At 36.3% G+C, this 16,638-nt stretch overlaps 1 protein-coding gene across 1 annotated transcript in view; it reads right to left on the bottom strand.

Moving 5' to 3' along the window:
* LOC126830329 (transient-receptor-potential-like protein) overlaps positions 1-16,638 on the bottom strand; it is a 36,107-nt gene that overhangs the window by 6,767 nt on the left and 12,702 nt on the right. The window contains exons 3-4 of the mRNA XM_050560697.2: positions 4,347-5,364; positions 121-463 (exon numbers count right to left, since the gene is read on the bottom strand). Of these exons, the coding sequence (XP_050416654.1) occupies positions 121-463; positions 4,347-5,300 (1,297 nt within the window). The 5' untranslated portion in view covers positions 5,301-5,364. The remainder of the gene's footprint in view (positions 1-120; positions 464-4,346; positions 5,365-16,638) is intronic.

Raw genomic sequence — 16,638 nt, 5'->3', positions numbered from 1 at the left:
AGATCTAGTAGTGGATTTGGGGAATCAGTGACCTAAGCACCAAACAGCCATGACCCCAAAACCATGGTTCCATGTTAGGTCACAAAATACTTGATTTAAGATTAATGACATGATACTCACCAGTTACCCACAATACAATTAACCATTCTAATTCTGATGGAGCAGGTCCGCGGAACATCTCACGTCGGGGGGCGTTGCTGATGTCCGTTGAAGCACACACCAACAGAAACAGAAATACGCCAAATGATGCACTGTGATACAGGAACTTCATGAACGGACTGCGTAACAACTGACCTATTTTACTACGTGGGAATATCCAGTAATAAACAGACATGAAGGGCAGTAAGAGGATGAGGCCTGTGCAGATTAAGAATTTGGTAAAACCATTTCGTTTTCTCCATCCCGGTAATCCTTCATACCATATCGATGTTAGTAGTTGCTGGCAGTGAGGGTGAGCTACAAACTTAAATTGAACAAAGTATATAAATGAAATAGAACCAAATGGGCTTTATCATTTAAAATCACTGAAAATATATAAACATATCAGAATGATCGGATCATAGTAAGTCATTAAGGTGCTAACAAGTTTTCATAACAAAGGGGCATAACTATGGACATTCTTCTCTTCCATATAAATACGTTAATAATCGCAACCTACTATTTTTTCGAAAGACAAAGGGGCATAACACTAAACAAGATTAATGTGGCTTCTAGACTGTAGAAGTCTAGAGTACTACAGTAAGCGACACAGACTACCAACAGACATATAGGCATAGGCAAACAGGGGTGATAACAATATGATCAAAACAGTCAGCATCACCTCTAATCTTTCAGATAATCTTTTGATGGGCCTCTTTTTCATCCGATTTAATCCAAGCTGAGAGATTATCTACCTCCAATATTTTGTTATTTTTTTCTTGAATAAATTAATGTTAAAGTAGCTAAGTCTCTATATAACTCAATATCATCCAAAGTCTTCGACATTGAATACACGAATTATTTGTCAATTTAAATCAACATTGATGTTGTGATCTTACCGGGAAAAGATAGTCATCCGATGTCCAATATTTAAGACAAAATAAACATTTTACCATTGGTACATGAATCGTGTACCATAATGCGTTTCAGTGCCATTTGTAACAAGGACTCAAAGAACGAGGCCAGAAAAATATCCACAAGTCATGTCAAACAGTAACTTCGTATTCTTATTTGGAGAGCAAGTGCAATAACTACTATTGGTGTAGGCTGGAATAACCAGATGCTAGAGATTGCCAGTCAATTGAGACTTCTGACATATTTCGGCGAACATAACTGAGTAAAAACGGAAACAATTAAATGTAATTCAGCTTATATACATTCATATCACTTTATTATATGCATTTCGACCCATTTGGGTCAATTTCTAGGTCCCAAATATTAGCGATTTAGCTCCTTTAAATTAACAATTTGAGTTGTCTAGACATCGGCTATAAGCTGTGAAATTTATTTAGTTTTTTGAATAATGTAAATGAAACATGTAGGCTTTAATATAAAATATTAAAGAGGCAAGTCACATTTGTTTTATTCTACAAAGAGAATAGTATATAAGGACAAATAGATATCTAAGTACAATGTATGCTATGACTTTGCCATTAATATTCTATTAGCAATAAAATGACACACATAGAGAAATAATTATCATACGATGTACTTTATCAATTCACTAGAATATTTGTTAAAGATGTGTGAGAGAGACACTAGGCTGGGGAGAGATAGGTGGGAGGGAAAAAATTGGTGGGGGAGAGAGATGGGTGTGAGAGAAAATGGGTGTGGGAGGGAGAGAGAGAGAGAGAGAGAGAGAGATGTGTGGGAGAGGTGGGGGAGCAAGAGGGAAAGAGAGAGAGAGAGAGTGTGTGTGAAAGAGGAGGAGGAGATAGGAGAGAGAGAGATAGGTGTGACAGAGAAACCAGGTGGGCAACAGAGAAATGAGGTGTGGAAGAGAGATGTGTGAAGGGAAAAGGGGAGGAAGGGATAGCCCTTCAGACTTGATGAATGTTTGGGGGGGCAGAACCTTAATCCAAGAAAATACGCTATTCCAGCCCATGAATACAGCAACTTCAAAGTGATCTAATATTGCCTAACTTAGGTGGCTGACGCCGGAGAAAATTTTGACAATTTAACTGCAGCAAATGCATTTTTCTGCTATTCTGACCCGTGAGTTAAGCAACTTCAAAGTTGTCTAAACGTTTTTCAACCAAAATCCCTCTCTTTGGTGACCTGAATTACAGTCATCCAATCAGACTGTTGCATTTGCATTCACAAATATTTATTGATGCTCGAAAAATGTTGCACAAAGTAGAGTGGCTCCAGACAAAATGTTTTAATCCATAGTCAATTCATTACAAATTCATGGTATTCAACTAAAAGAAAATTAAAATTTGTGTTTCAGGCACTTTATTTTGCCAACTAGATGAAATAATAATTTTTGTTTTACTTTACCCAAACGCCCGAAAAAGGCAGATTGCTCAAAAGTTCGGGGAGAGCTGCCCTCCTCACCCCCTCACCCCCGGCCTGTATGCCTATGACGTCTATGGGGGAAGCAGGAGATTCTATCAGATACATTAAATAGAAGAGCTCCTCAAATCTTAACATTAAATAGAAGAGCTCCTCAAATCTTAACACAACAATGTCACTGTCACATCAATCAATGACCTTGTAAGCAGGCCGTGCAATCAGTAATTGGCTTCCATCTGTAGCCTCCAGTAATAACACAAGTCAAGTTGCCATATTAACTAGGTTCCAGGAACTAAACAACAATAACATATAGAATAGATAATAAATGAAATTAGATTTAATGTTCTACTTGCAGTCTGCACCCACCAGACTACTTTCATGGGAATTTCAAGAATTCTTTTACTTGCATGCCAATGTACAGGAATTTTTAATTCATAATCATCCGATTGACTAGATTCTGTTACTTGCCAGGCCTTTTATTCTTGACCACGGAACCTAAGATCTCAGGGTTAGTGAGGAAGTGCCTTACTCAGCAAACGACATTGACTCACAAATGCAAACAATATCATTTTTATAATAATAATTAAGAATTTTATAATGCTCTAAAATACACATCGAAGCACTGACTGTGCACCAAGCACACACAAAACACACATTATATGTATCACTGTGATTCAGGTACAATATCCTATCACAATTTAAGACCAGGTCAATATTTACCAAGAAAACAACAGGATAAATGAGTAATTGATATTTTTAGTCTTGTCGATGTTAAAAAAATAAAACTGTTTTATATCACTTTGTTGATGTGGATGCAAATAAGGACCAAAACAATTTAAGAGTGTTTGTGTATCGATGGATATTGCATGATGTGGATAATTAAGACCGATAGGTTATTTACTGAAGTAACAAAAAAAAAAAAAAAAACATAAAAAAGAATCGCGATTCATAGATTCAGTGTCTCACAATTCGTAAGAAGGTGAACCCGGTACAATGATTCGATGATAAATCGTGTCAGAACTAACAATAATGTCCTTATTAACGATAACAGGGAGCTGCTGTGGATCAGTGAGTAAGATGCTGGCTCAACAACAGGGTCTCCTAGGTTGTCAGAGGTGCATGATGGAGGGCATGGCAAAGAACAACAGTGTCTAGTCCTTTGGATGGGAGAAAAGCAAGGTCCTGTAAATACGTGGTGTAAAATAACCCTTGAAATATGGAATTAAAAATAAGAGAAGGCTGTAAAACCATTGTCCCGACAAAATTTCCCTCAACGTGTATGCCTAACTTCATTAGCCCAGTGGGTGTAGAAAAGTAGGACGCTAAACCCCATTTCATTTATTTGTAAAGATAAGTCTTTATGTTTGATTTAATTGAAGTTAAAGGAGGCAAGTCTCTAACTCAAGATCATTCATAGTCTTCGACATTGCAAACACAGCTTATTGGTCAGTTTTAATCAACATTGATGTTGTTATCTTACCGCAAAAAGATGGGCTTTGATGTCCAATATTTAAGACAAAATGAACATTTTAAAATTGGCACGCGAATCGTGTGCCTGAATGCCTTCGAGCGCCATCTGTGATGAAGTGACTCGATGAACGAGGCTAAACATATCCCACAAGAGAATACTACCGGTGTAGTTTGGAATAACCAGACGCCAAAGACTGTCATTCAATGAATCAATATAAATCAGTTTATATACATTCATATTACATTAATATATGCGCTGCGACCCATTTGTTTCTATTTCTAGGTGCAAGAGAATAAAGATTTAGCTACTTTAATGTTTCAACAGATTTTTTTTTGTTTTAGGGGCAAACAATTCCAATTACAGAAACACAATTTGAATTTACCTGTTTTTGTTCATATTTTAAAGCCAGTTTTAATCTTGATAATGTTAACTTGTCTCCATCTTGTTCTTCTTCATCTTCTGCGTCAGAATCGTTTGTTTTATTTAAAACAGCGATAACTTCCTCGCTACTTCGACACTGACCCAACAAATCACACGCATACTTCTTCACCTGATGCCCCAACTGGAGGTAGGAGTCTTTAAATTCGTTCTCTCGTAGTGCTAATTTTTCTAATTCCCATGATAATTTGAAAGCCGCTAAAACTGGATCTGGACTTGTCAGTGAGATCCAAGCCGGACTGGCTAAAGCACGATATGTGTTGATTCTCAGCAAGGAGTGCCGTAAACTGTCGGCATGCACCTGTGCCTGGCACCGTTTACACGAGCAGGATAACTGATGTGGCCTATCAATCGTGGCCCCGTGCAACAACAAAAGCTGTAAAATTTCAAACTGATTACAATGTGCCGCTAAAATAACAGGTGAAATATCTGGAGAGTAATCAAAACTTTCTTCGTCCATGTGTCGTGTTTTCGACCACTCCGTGCCTAACATATCCCGTTGAATTGTGGGATGTTCGATAATCATTTCAACAATCCTATAAACACCTTCGCGAATTGCGTACAGCAATGCATCACCGATACGCACACCATCCTCCTTTAATAATAACTCAACAATTTCGGTATTTTCGTTGTCGACGGCGATTTGAATGGCTGACCTACCCAGCATGTTAGTACAGTTTACATTTACGGGATTACTGCCCTGAAGTAATCGCATCATCGTGTGTTTATCTCCCTTTTCAGCAGCGTCTAAGAAAAGCCTCTCTTTAGGATCAATGCAGTTGGCATGTTTCATAGTATCTAATGGTATTGTTACAGCTCGGTTGGTAGTACGTGAAGCACGTTTAACGCCCCCACTGTTGCCGACCATCTTGCTGGGCAAACTGTTAGTTTGTGGCATAAAGAGTTATTCTCACAGGCGAACATAACTCTTATGACATCACAAACTCAACCAAACCAGAAAACTGAAAAAAGAGAAAAAAAAAAAAATTATTCATATGTATGCAAAAATATATATTTTCTGGTAGATTTCAGTATCTGCCCACTCAGCTGATTAAATGTCAAGGTCATCTCAGATTTATTTTTCAGTGGTTTTACATACCTGGTATCCACGGTGGGTCAGTAAGTAAGACGTTCCCCCTTGTCATTGGTGTAGGACGTTTAGTCATTTGCATGGGACTAAAAACCGAGTTCTCGTGTACACATCAGCGTGCACGTAAAAGACCCATTGGTAGTTGGAATTAGATATAAGAGCAGTTTTTGATTCAGTACATGTAGTCTTATAACCGTACAAGTTACAGTGGTTATATCTTATAATTAAAATCTTGAATATTTCAGATATAATACATTATTAATTTTACCAGCGGCTGCCAGGCTGGATACGCCCACATTTTCGAGAGATGGATAGAGAACAAGCTAACAAGAAAGTGATTTTTCCTACAATCAAGGACCATAATTCAGGAAATAACAATTCGATATGCGTGAATATCGAAAGGAACCGAGATCTTTGGGTTATAAACTTACATTTCAAGTTTCAACAAAATCGGATAAAAATTGTGACCTCTATAGGGTCCACAACCTTGATATACTTTACCCTATTTGAGAAAGAACGGCAGCCAATTTTGTCTGTCAATTTTGGGCCGAGTTTCACGAAATTCGAACTCAGTCGTCCTTAGGGTGTAACGGTGATATAATAAAACGTTTTTTTAAATCGGATAAAAATTATGACCTCTATAGGGTCTACAAGCTAAAAACGCGATTTTTCGTACAATCAGGGGCCATAATTCAGGAAGTTACGGTCCGATATGCGCGAATATCGAAAGGAACCAAGATCTTTGGGTTATAAACTTACATTTCAAGTTTCAACAAAATCGGATAAAAATTGTGACCACAACCTTGATATACCGTACTTTTACGCTATTTGAGAACGAACGGCGGCCATTTTGTCTGTCAATTTTGGACCGATTTTCACGAAATTCGAACTCAGCCATCCTTACGGTGTAACGGTGATATAATAATACGTTTTTTTAAATCGGATAAAAATTATGACCTCTATAGGGTCCACAAGCTAAAAACGCGATTTTTGGTACAATCAGGGGCCATAATTCAGGAAGTTACGGTCCGATATGCGCGAATATCGAAAGGAACCGAGATCTTTGGATTATCAACTTAGATTTCAAGTTTCAACAAAATCGGATAAAAATTGTGACCTCTATTGTGTCCACAACATTGATATACCATATTTTTACGCTACTTGAGAACGAACGACGGCCATTTTGTCTGTCAATTGTGGGCCGATTTTCACGAAATTCGAACTCAGCCGTCCTTAGGGTGTAACTTTGATATAATAATACGTTTTTTTAAATCGGATAAAAATTATGACCTCTATAGGGTCTACAAGCTAAAAACGCGATTTTTCGTACAATCAGGGGCCATAATTCAGGAAGTTACGGTCCGATATGCGCGAATATCGAAAGGAACCAAGATCTTTGGGTTATAAACTTACATTTCAAGTTTCAACAAAATCGGATAAAAATTGTGACCTCTTTAGGGTCCACAACCTTGATATACCATATTTTTACGCTATTTGAGAACGAACGGTGGCCGTTTTGTCTGTCAATTTTGGGCCGATTTTCACGAAATTCGAACTCGGCCATCCTTAGGGTTTAACGGTGACATAATAATACGTTTTTTTAAAACGGATAAAAATTATGACCTCTATAGGGTCCACAAGCTAAAAACGTGATTTTTTGTACAAACAGGGGCCATAATCCACGAAGTTTTGATCCGATACATGCCAATATCGAAAGGAACCGAGATCTTTTGGAGATAAACCTATATTTCAAGTTTCCTCAAAATCGGATAAGAATTGTGACCTGTAGAGTGTCCACAAACAAATTGTGGACGTCCGGACAGGGGCGACGGCATAATACGTCCACATGAAAATGTGGGCGGATAAAAAGTGAAAGGATTCAAACTGAATTCATTTAAACTGTCCGGACAGTTGTGTGTGTGCTATTAAAAGATGACTAGCCAAGGATTAAATGTTATGTAATGTTAATGGCATGTTAATTTATCCTAATCCCTTATTGTTTATAAAAATTTTATAGATAGAAAGTAACTGCCAATGTGGCCTGTCTCGTGAACATATCAATCGTATGATTAATCTATTAATCGTTTTATCTACCAGTGTTTTATTTCTGAAATTGTACATTATTACATCAATCCTTGTTTATGTCAACACTTGATATCACCAAGTGATTAGCAGTAATTCCATATAAATTGTTCTTGATATACGACGGGGGAGAGAGAGAAATGGGGTTTAACGTCCACTCGACACAAACTAGGTCATTTCGGGACTATCATATGGCTTTTAATTTTATTTCAATAATTTTGCGTGCGCGTTGGGGTCTTTAGCAGTGGGAGGAAACCTGAGGACCCGGAGAAAACCCACGAGGTTGGACAGGCGACCCTACTCCTTGTCACGTACAACCGGGGATTCGAAACCACGCCAGTCGACTCAATGACAGACTTTATGATACAGCGCGCTCACGCTAACCATTCAGCCATCCAACCCCCCTGATATACGACGGTCTTTCAGGTCTATCCGACTTAGCAGCATAATATACCAGTCGGTTATCCGCAGTTACGTAAGCGTATTTAGATAATAATTATTATAAGTTTCCAGTATTAAAAACTTAAAGAACCATTCCAGACTATTGTAATATCTGAAGGACCACTCAGTCACACTTTAATTGTTGCCTTAAACCCAAGAAATTTCTTATTAGCAAATAACACAAGTACTAATATAAAAGGTTGATATATATGTGTACAAAGTGTCATGAAGATATCTAGAACAGTTTATGAGATTTGCTCCTGAATAAAAATTGCATACTAAAAACTAAGTCAAATTTGTTTCCATGGAAACAAAAATAATTAAACCAGAGGAAATTTCAGATAAGCAAAATGAACGACTTAAAAGTAGGTATAGTGTTTGAGAGGAAAGGAATGGATGAAGTTTAACATCTTATCAATACAATATTTTAAATATTGTTGTTTAATGATGAAATATAACTTATCTTGAAACATCAGCAAACCAAAACTTGAGTCTAAAATAGCAACATTTACTAAATTAACTCTGTTGATCTATTGGAAGTGGTTGATTCTAAGCAAGGATTAAACTGTGCAAAATTTGATATTTTAGCGAAAAATGCAAATAACACACCCCGACTTTAAACAACAAGAATTATAGGCAGGTATAACATATAGATTATAACGGTTTTACCCGACTGATTGATCAGTTATATTACAGAGGATTATAAAAGTGTTATCAACAAGCCATCATTAACAAGTCATATACACTAACACTATGATCATTTACTATTTTATATAACTACTAAACAGAAATGATAATGTCATCTGCGGTGCAAGATTTAGATAAAGAAAAAGAGGCCATAGGCTATATCCAGGTTAACATGTAGATATTTTTATACATATGTATAAATTTTGAACTGCCGAGGGATCTTTTGTGCACACTTCATATCTATATTCTTAACAAGATAACATTTATCCTGATTTGGTCACAAAAATTCCTGTCCAAAAGTCAAACTTGGAAAGATTCCATAGCCTGTTTACATTACCAACCCTGCTTAATGTTTCATTCAGAAAAATGTTCACAATAGGAAAACTTTTTGTGGATTGCTTGGACAACTTAGCTGCTGTGGGGATATGCTTCGTTGCTTGGCAACTTAGGTTTATATAATATTTTGTTAAAAGCTTTTACTATAGAATAATGTATATTAGAATAACATACAGCTGATGGAAATCTGTGTTAAGCAGGGATTATCTGACCACTTAATTACTAATGGAGAGAAAGAGAGAGAGAGGGGGGGGGGGGTACCATGTGATTCAATTTTATTTCAATAATCCACTTCCACATAGGGGTCTGTAGCAGTGGTTAGGCTGGTTATCCTATTCCTTGTGGCATAAAGTGGGGATTGAAGCATCGCAAATCAACTCAATAACAGACCTTATCATCTAAAGTAGACCTGTTAAACCATTCAATTGTCCAACCCCCAAAATACTAGATATACTAGTAAGTCACTCTCCGGACAAAACTTCTCTTATAGCACACTATATGGGATATGATACCAAATATTTAAGAAACAGTGAACAATGTTAAAACCAGTACACATACATTTTAGGTTACAAATACGTAATAGAGAAATGGGGGTTAATGCAAGTTAGAAAGAGGTTTGGGATTCAATCATAAGATCACAGAGCAAAATAATTAATTACCATTTCACAATAACTTTACTTGAACTATACTGTACAGACACCCAATTACAGCTGAGTTGACTGTGGCACCCAATTACACCTAGGTTGACTGTGGCACCCAATTACAGCTAGGTTGACTGAGGCACCCAATTACAGCTAGAATGACTGAGGCACCCAATTACAGCTAGGTGCAATTGACTGAGGCACTTAATTACAACCGGGTTGACTGAGACACCCAATTACACCTGGGTAGACTGAGGCACCCAATTACAGCTGAGTTGACTGAGGCACCCAATTATAACTGGGTTGAATGAGACACCCAATTACAGCCGGGTTGAATGAGACACTCAATTACAGCTGGGTTGACACTATTATAGCTGAGATACAGAGGGAGAAAATACACAAACTCCATCAGAATCAGGATTCAGCACACAATCATATGATTACCTATATTAATCCGAACTTTGCTAACCTTTACGAGTTCAAAAATTGCTAGGAATATCCACAATGATTATCTAACAAACATTAACTGATGATAGTTTATGGTAGATAAAAAAAAAATGTTCAGTCACATTGATCATCTATCAAATATTAACTAACGATAGTTTAATGTTGATAAAAATAATAAAAAACAAAAAATATGTTCAGTCACATTGATCATCCATCAAATATAACCCATCCCTGATGAAAGAGAAAAGTTTGTTCTATGAAAACAATTTTGTTCATCTGTAGTTGCGTCAAATCTGTGTATATTAAACCATGAATAGAGATGTTGGCGTTAGGTCACAACAATGCGATTTTCTGTTTTTCAAAGTCTTGATGAAATAATTAGTCACTTGAATCACATAAAAGATGTGATCCTTAAAATCTAAAATCTAAAACTAAAAGCTTTGTTCAGTGCAAACATACTTTTAGATTTTAAATTAGTCTTTTTCCAGAAGAAATAAGAAGTGTGACAGAAAATCCATTTGGTGTGGCCTCATGGTTTAATGAATAATAAATCCAAGCATTTACAGAATATACAATATCATACTTTGATTCATCTTACTTACATATATGTATATAAATTACCATGGAAACGGTAGAAATGCTATACACCATATGATGTTACATTTTCAATAACATGAAACAATCTAACTTTAATTAAAACTAGAAACATCAAAGCCCAAGGTGTATAATATTTTTGACACTGTCATAAGCCCTTCTACATGTACTGTAGTCCTAAACATCCATCATCATCCTCATCAGGTCTGCTCAATTGTGTTTGAAACATACTTTCATCTTGAGGGGCTTCATGAGTGGACTACAGCCTACATTTATTTTGAATTCCAACTGTCATTAGGGTTCTTTTACGTGCAAACTAATGTATACGCCTACAGAGGAACTTGTTTTATTCGAATGACTCAACAGTTTTCCTTGTCAGACCATATTAATATGTTTAATTGAATATTAACAACTCACAAAATTGTGTGACTATTAATTGTGTTCCAAATTTGTCCCACTCTAAAATCCTGTCACTCCATAGTTTACAGTACATGCTATGAATTGTAGGCCTACAATTAATTTTATTAAAAAATATTTAAAAATGATATATAAATCAAAAGGATAACAAAACCTGATGTTAGTTCACATCCTTTGCTTGTATTCCATATAATTGTGTTAATTCACAATTTGTTACCAGTTAGTGATACCCAGACATTTTTTACCACAGCGTGCCCTATGGGTGTTTTTGGGTAATCTAGTATTTTTCTAGTAAGACTGGGTGTCTATACTTTCCATATAAACCAAAATTGCCATGCTTTTATTGGAAATAACCACCCGATAAATACTTTCGGGACAACGTATCTTTAAACAATATCCTAATTTGCTATAGGGAGGTGTCTGTGTTGGTGGGCAGATGTTTCAATCTGTAGAGGTTAAGGTCACAGAGGTTATATTAGGTGTTAAATGGTGCTACTAGGTTAAAGGTATGTTAAATGGTGCTAGTCGGTTAAATAGATGTTAAATGGTGCTAGTAGGTTAAATAGATGTTAAATGGTGCTAGCATGTTAAATAGATGTTAAATGGTGCTAGTATGTTAAATAGATGTTAAATGATACTAGTAGGTTAAATATGTGTTAAATGATGCTAGTACTGTAGGTTAAATAAATGTTAAATAGATGTTAAATGATACTAGAAGGTTAAATAGATGTTAAATGGTAATGACAAATCAAATATGTGTTAAATGGTTAGGTTAGGCTTAGGGCTAAAGACCTCTAAGGCCAAATCTTTGTTTGCGTTTAAAGTTTTGATGCATCGTTCTAAGCAATACGAAACTCTTGTAAACTACAATATTGTGAGAGATGTGTCTTTCTGTATCCACAGTGTCTCATTCCATTCCACTCCACTAACCCCTGGGTTCATCTATGGGGGAGACATATATTCATATTAAATTTCTTGCAAACCTTCTCATTATCAAGCAAACAAGCCACCATATTGTTGTGAACGTAAACAATGAGGCTAAGACCGGTTTGTAAACTGTTTTTTGATTGGTTCGTAGAATTAAGCTACGATCAAGGCAGATAATATGAATATGTGAATACCCCATGAATGAACCCAGGGTATAGTAGAGTAGAACGGAATGAGACCACTGGGTATACCGAGGATGGTCTCTGATAGGAAAATTAGTCCAAAAATGGTTTTGATTCCTTTAAATATTTACAAAGATATTATGTTGAATTGAAATTTCAACGATCCATCCCAACACCGGGATAGAACCAGGGATCTCCATGAAAATGAGCTCCTAGTTGGAAATTATGAATAACTGGAACAAAACTTTTGTTAAAGAGCACATAAAATGACCGAACAAAATTTTATGTACTTATAGCAAGTGTTTACTATATACACTTTACGGCAAGTTCACACCAATCTGATTAAAATTAAATCAGCTATCTTCACTCAGAGGCGCAAATATAGACCTCCCGTAAAAACCACTTAGCCAATTATCAAAAACACTCTTAACCCTCTCAAACGTCAAATGGCATTGCTTCAATTCCCCAGGAGTATGGTTTGCCTGTCCAACCAGGTGGTTTGTCAATGGTCCTTCAGTTTCCTCCCATAGCTAAAGACCCCTATGCCCAAGCAAATTATTGAAGTAAAATTGAACCATATGTTAGTCCCAAAATGACTTAGTCAAGTGGAAATTAAACCCCACCTTTCCCTCTCTATAAAAAACATATAAACAAATACAGGGGGACTGCACCACACACAAACAATTACAAAAAAACAAATCTACGGACAAGACACAATATACAGAAATAACAAACAACAAACATATCAGATCAAGTGAATAGATCTGGGGATTAGCTGTAAGCATCCATAGTGCACTGTACAGTCCCGGAACTGTAGTGATACAGACTTTACTCAAAAATGAAAACTAACAATAAGGGAATATTTCCCAAGCATTAAATAATACTAGTGTGAGTTATGATTGACTATGTGCTACATGAAATATAAATGTAGACCCATTGAAGGAAAATACCTTTTGAAAACCGTTTATGTGAAATGTAGTAAAAAGTCAAGTAAAAACCAAATGGCCTATATATGTAGGAGCAAAAAAAAATAGGGTTCAAAACATTATAAGAGTGTGAAAGAATTCAAATGTATTTTAATTACATAGTTTAGGCATAAGTCCTTATTTATATAAAACAGAGAAAAACTAAAATAGATAAAATTAAAGAATCCCCGCCAAACAGAACCAGCAACAGACTTGTAGATTTAAAAGATCTTTATATCAATCCAACGTTTCGGGTGCAATACCCTTTTTCAAGAATGATTTTTTGTGAATCCTGTGACGCCTTATATACAAACAAAAGAGATGACGTCACAGGATTTTTAAATTTATTAATGTACAATGATTGGTTTAAAAGAAAAGGATTGTTAAAATTAAGGATTGTTAAAAACGAGGATCGTTAAATTTATTTGTATGTACAAAAAGGATTTTTAAAAATTAAATTAAAGATTGTTAAATAAGTAAAATTATTAATATAATTATAAAAATAAGTAAAGATTTAATATTTTAAAATAACAAAGAATAGGTAGATTATCGCGGATTTAAATAAAATAATTATCATTGATGTCTTCTAGGATGGCTGTGGCTACGGCTGTTTCTTCTTCTTTGCTGTTGTTGTTGGATGGAACTAAGACTGAGTAAAAATGACGTTACGTAAAGGCAGGCGGTAGCTTGCCACTCGACGTCACAAGTTAAAAAGAAATAATGCTAACAATAAAAAGGTATGGAAACTATACACCAAAGCATCATGAACCAATGAAATTTCTAATCAAACTGCTTAACCTGAGAAGAAAATGTTCATCATCGAACTCAAAGAAGGGATTGATGTAATGAAACTATACACCAAGTTTTATCACTCTTACTAAAATAAAGTTATCGTATTCCAAAGCATCATCAATCTCAATTACTTTTCATGACAGTGTCTAAGCAGAAAATGCTTGTCATCCATTATCAGTCAAGACATTCACCCAATGAACTTGTACACCAAGTTTGAACAAGGAACAAGTGTTGTGTTCCAAAAGGTGTGACAATAGATGAACGGAAAGCCGAATGAACATAAAAAAAAAAAAAACATAACTAGCATGTATAACAGTTTCCATGAAATGACATGGTTTTCCGTCCTGCTGTTCTGCTTTGACTGGGCTAATGAAGACAGGCATAGGCTACACCATTCAGTGTGTTCTGAGGGAAATTTTTCCATGACAGCAGCGATACAGCCGAATTCCAAACCAAACCGGAAAACCCTGATGAACTTTCTCGGCCAACACAATGGGAGTGAACCCAAGACCTGGTTAGTGAGCCATGGTCTTACTGAGCTACAGTGGCTCCCTGTTTTCATTCTATGCTGAGGAAGTCTTTATTATGTGATTATTATAGAATATTACACCATTAGAACATACCAATTTCAAAAGTACTTTTAGTTTCCAATTTTTAGTTTTGAAATTCTAAATAAAACATCTATCACATAATTTAAGTGGCTATATATTTACGGGGCTGATTGAAATAGTTTGGGTTTAAACAAACTTTTGCCACCAACAATTACAACCATTGAATGAATCATACTGTAACTGTAGTGTTATTAGTGTCTTTGTACCAGACCATCTTGTGAACCTACCTATTTATATCACCAGAAATGGAAAAAACTGGTTATAGGGTAGTCATCAAGTACCTGCAATTGAAAGGACTAACCCCAACACAGATACATGCCGACATGGTCTCCACTTTAGGGGATGATGCCCCTTTCTTTTCTACAGTAATGAAGTCAAGAAAACATTAACCAGGTGCATGACATGGTGATGGCTGATCTAGGACTGACCACTCAACATACATGTATTGCCAGCGTAGTGGGCATCTATCATGAGAGGGTTGAGCACATTATCGCCAACGAGTTAGGAATGCCAAAAATTTTTGCAAAAATATGGGTGCCAAATCTCTTGACTGCAGATCAGAAACGTGTCAGATTCCCGACGCCTCGTGACAATCTGCACTGTTTTGAAGCAGATCCTGATAATATTTTGGCCAGATTTGTAACCATGGATGAGACCGGTTTCCTGAAATGAAAAAGGAACTAACTGGTTGTCTTTTTCCGAACAATGATGATTTCATGTCAGATGTCAATAACTTTTTTTAGGGGGGTCTGAAGAAAATGTTTACCTGACCAGCATCCAGGCCTTGCAACATAAATGACAAATGTGTGTACACCTAGAAGGGGACTAAGTAGAAAAATAAATGGAAACCATTGAATTTGTACAGGTCTTTTACAGACAGGCTTAGATCTTTTCGGCCAGCCCTCGTATCAAGATGGGAGCCACGGTGGCTCAGGGGGTAAAACACTGGCTCGCTAACCTGGAGGTCCTGTGTTCGATCCCTGCATTGGCCGAGAAAGTTCATCAGGATTTTCTTCCACTGTGGTTCCACCTTGCCAGTGGTGCAGGACCGAGGGCCTGGCAAGACACAACGTATAGTCTTCAAAGGGACGAAAAACCGAGGTTCCGTGTACACACTGGCATTCACGTCAGAGGTCCCTTGACATTTGAAATTCGATATGAGACTAGGCCTTAGCGCTGCTGTCAAAGCAAAATTGCACACTGTATGAAATATGCCCGTTTTCATTAACCCAGTCGGAGCAGAACAGTAGGACGTTAAATCCCATCTCATTTCATTTCATTTCATTTCGTATCAAATCCCTAAGCTTAAAATGGTTTGGCCTCAATACATACCACTGGCTTGTTGTAACTGCACAATAACTTAATTTCCATTCTTCTATCAAACAACGTCAATGTCTATTCCTTTCAATTCTCGATAAAAACAATAAATTTGTCACCTGAATGATTCAACTCCTTTCCAAAAAAACTCTTCAAAAATTAGATGAAAATGTTGAAAGTTTGCTGTTGCACATCATCCTACACCACGAACATTTGCAAAGCTACAAGGAAAAATCCTGAGGTATATCTTGGTCAACACAGTTGATTTACTCATGGAAAATTAGATATTGTCCCAAAAATTTAAATGGCTATCAACGGTTTAAAATATTAAACTGTAAATTGTACAAAATCAACTGAACAGCAAACATAAAATCACAAATAAATTGCTTCAGTTTGATAAAGATTTGAAAATCCTAATCAAAACACTGTTGCATTCCATAGCATTATGTCCTGTGTATTTGATAACAACTACAGGGTCCTACCAAAGGCACATTAGTAATAAACAACAGTAATTGTATTCCATAGAATTGTGTCCCATGTATTTGATAAAGACAAGAGGGACATGTAGTCCAAAGGTTGATTTGGCCGATTTAGTACCAAACAGTAATTGTATCCCATTGAATTATAATCCTATAATTAAAACGCTGTTCAGTAATAATCAGTAATTGTATCCCATAGAATTATGTCCTGTATATTTGATCAAGACC

This window comes from Patella vulgata, chromosome 8 (genome assembly GCF_932274485.2).
Source record: "Patella vulgata chromosome 8, xgPatVulg1.2, whole genome shotgun sequence".
Classification (NCBI taxonomy): domain Eukaryota; kingdom Metazoa; phylum Mollusca; class Gastropoda; family Patellidae; genus Patella; species Patella vulgata.
Note: the sequence above shows the minus strand (reverse complement) of the source record. Positions and strands in the feature narration are given on the sequence as shown.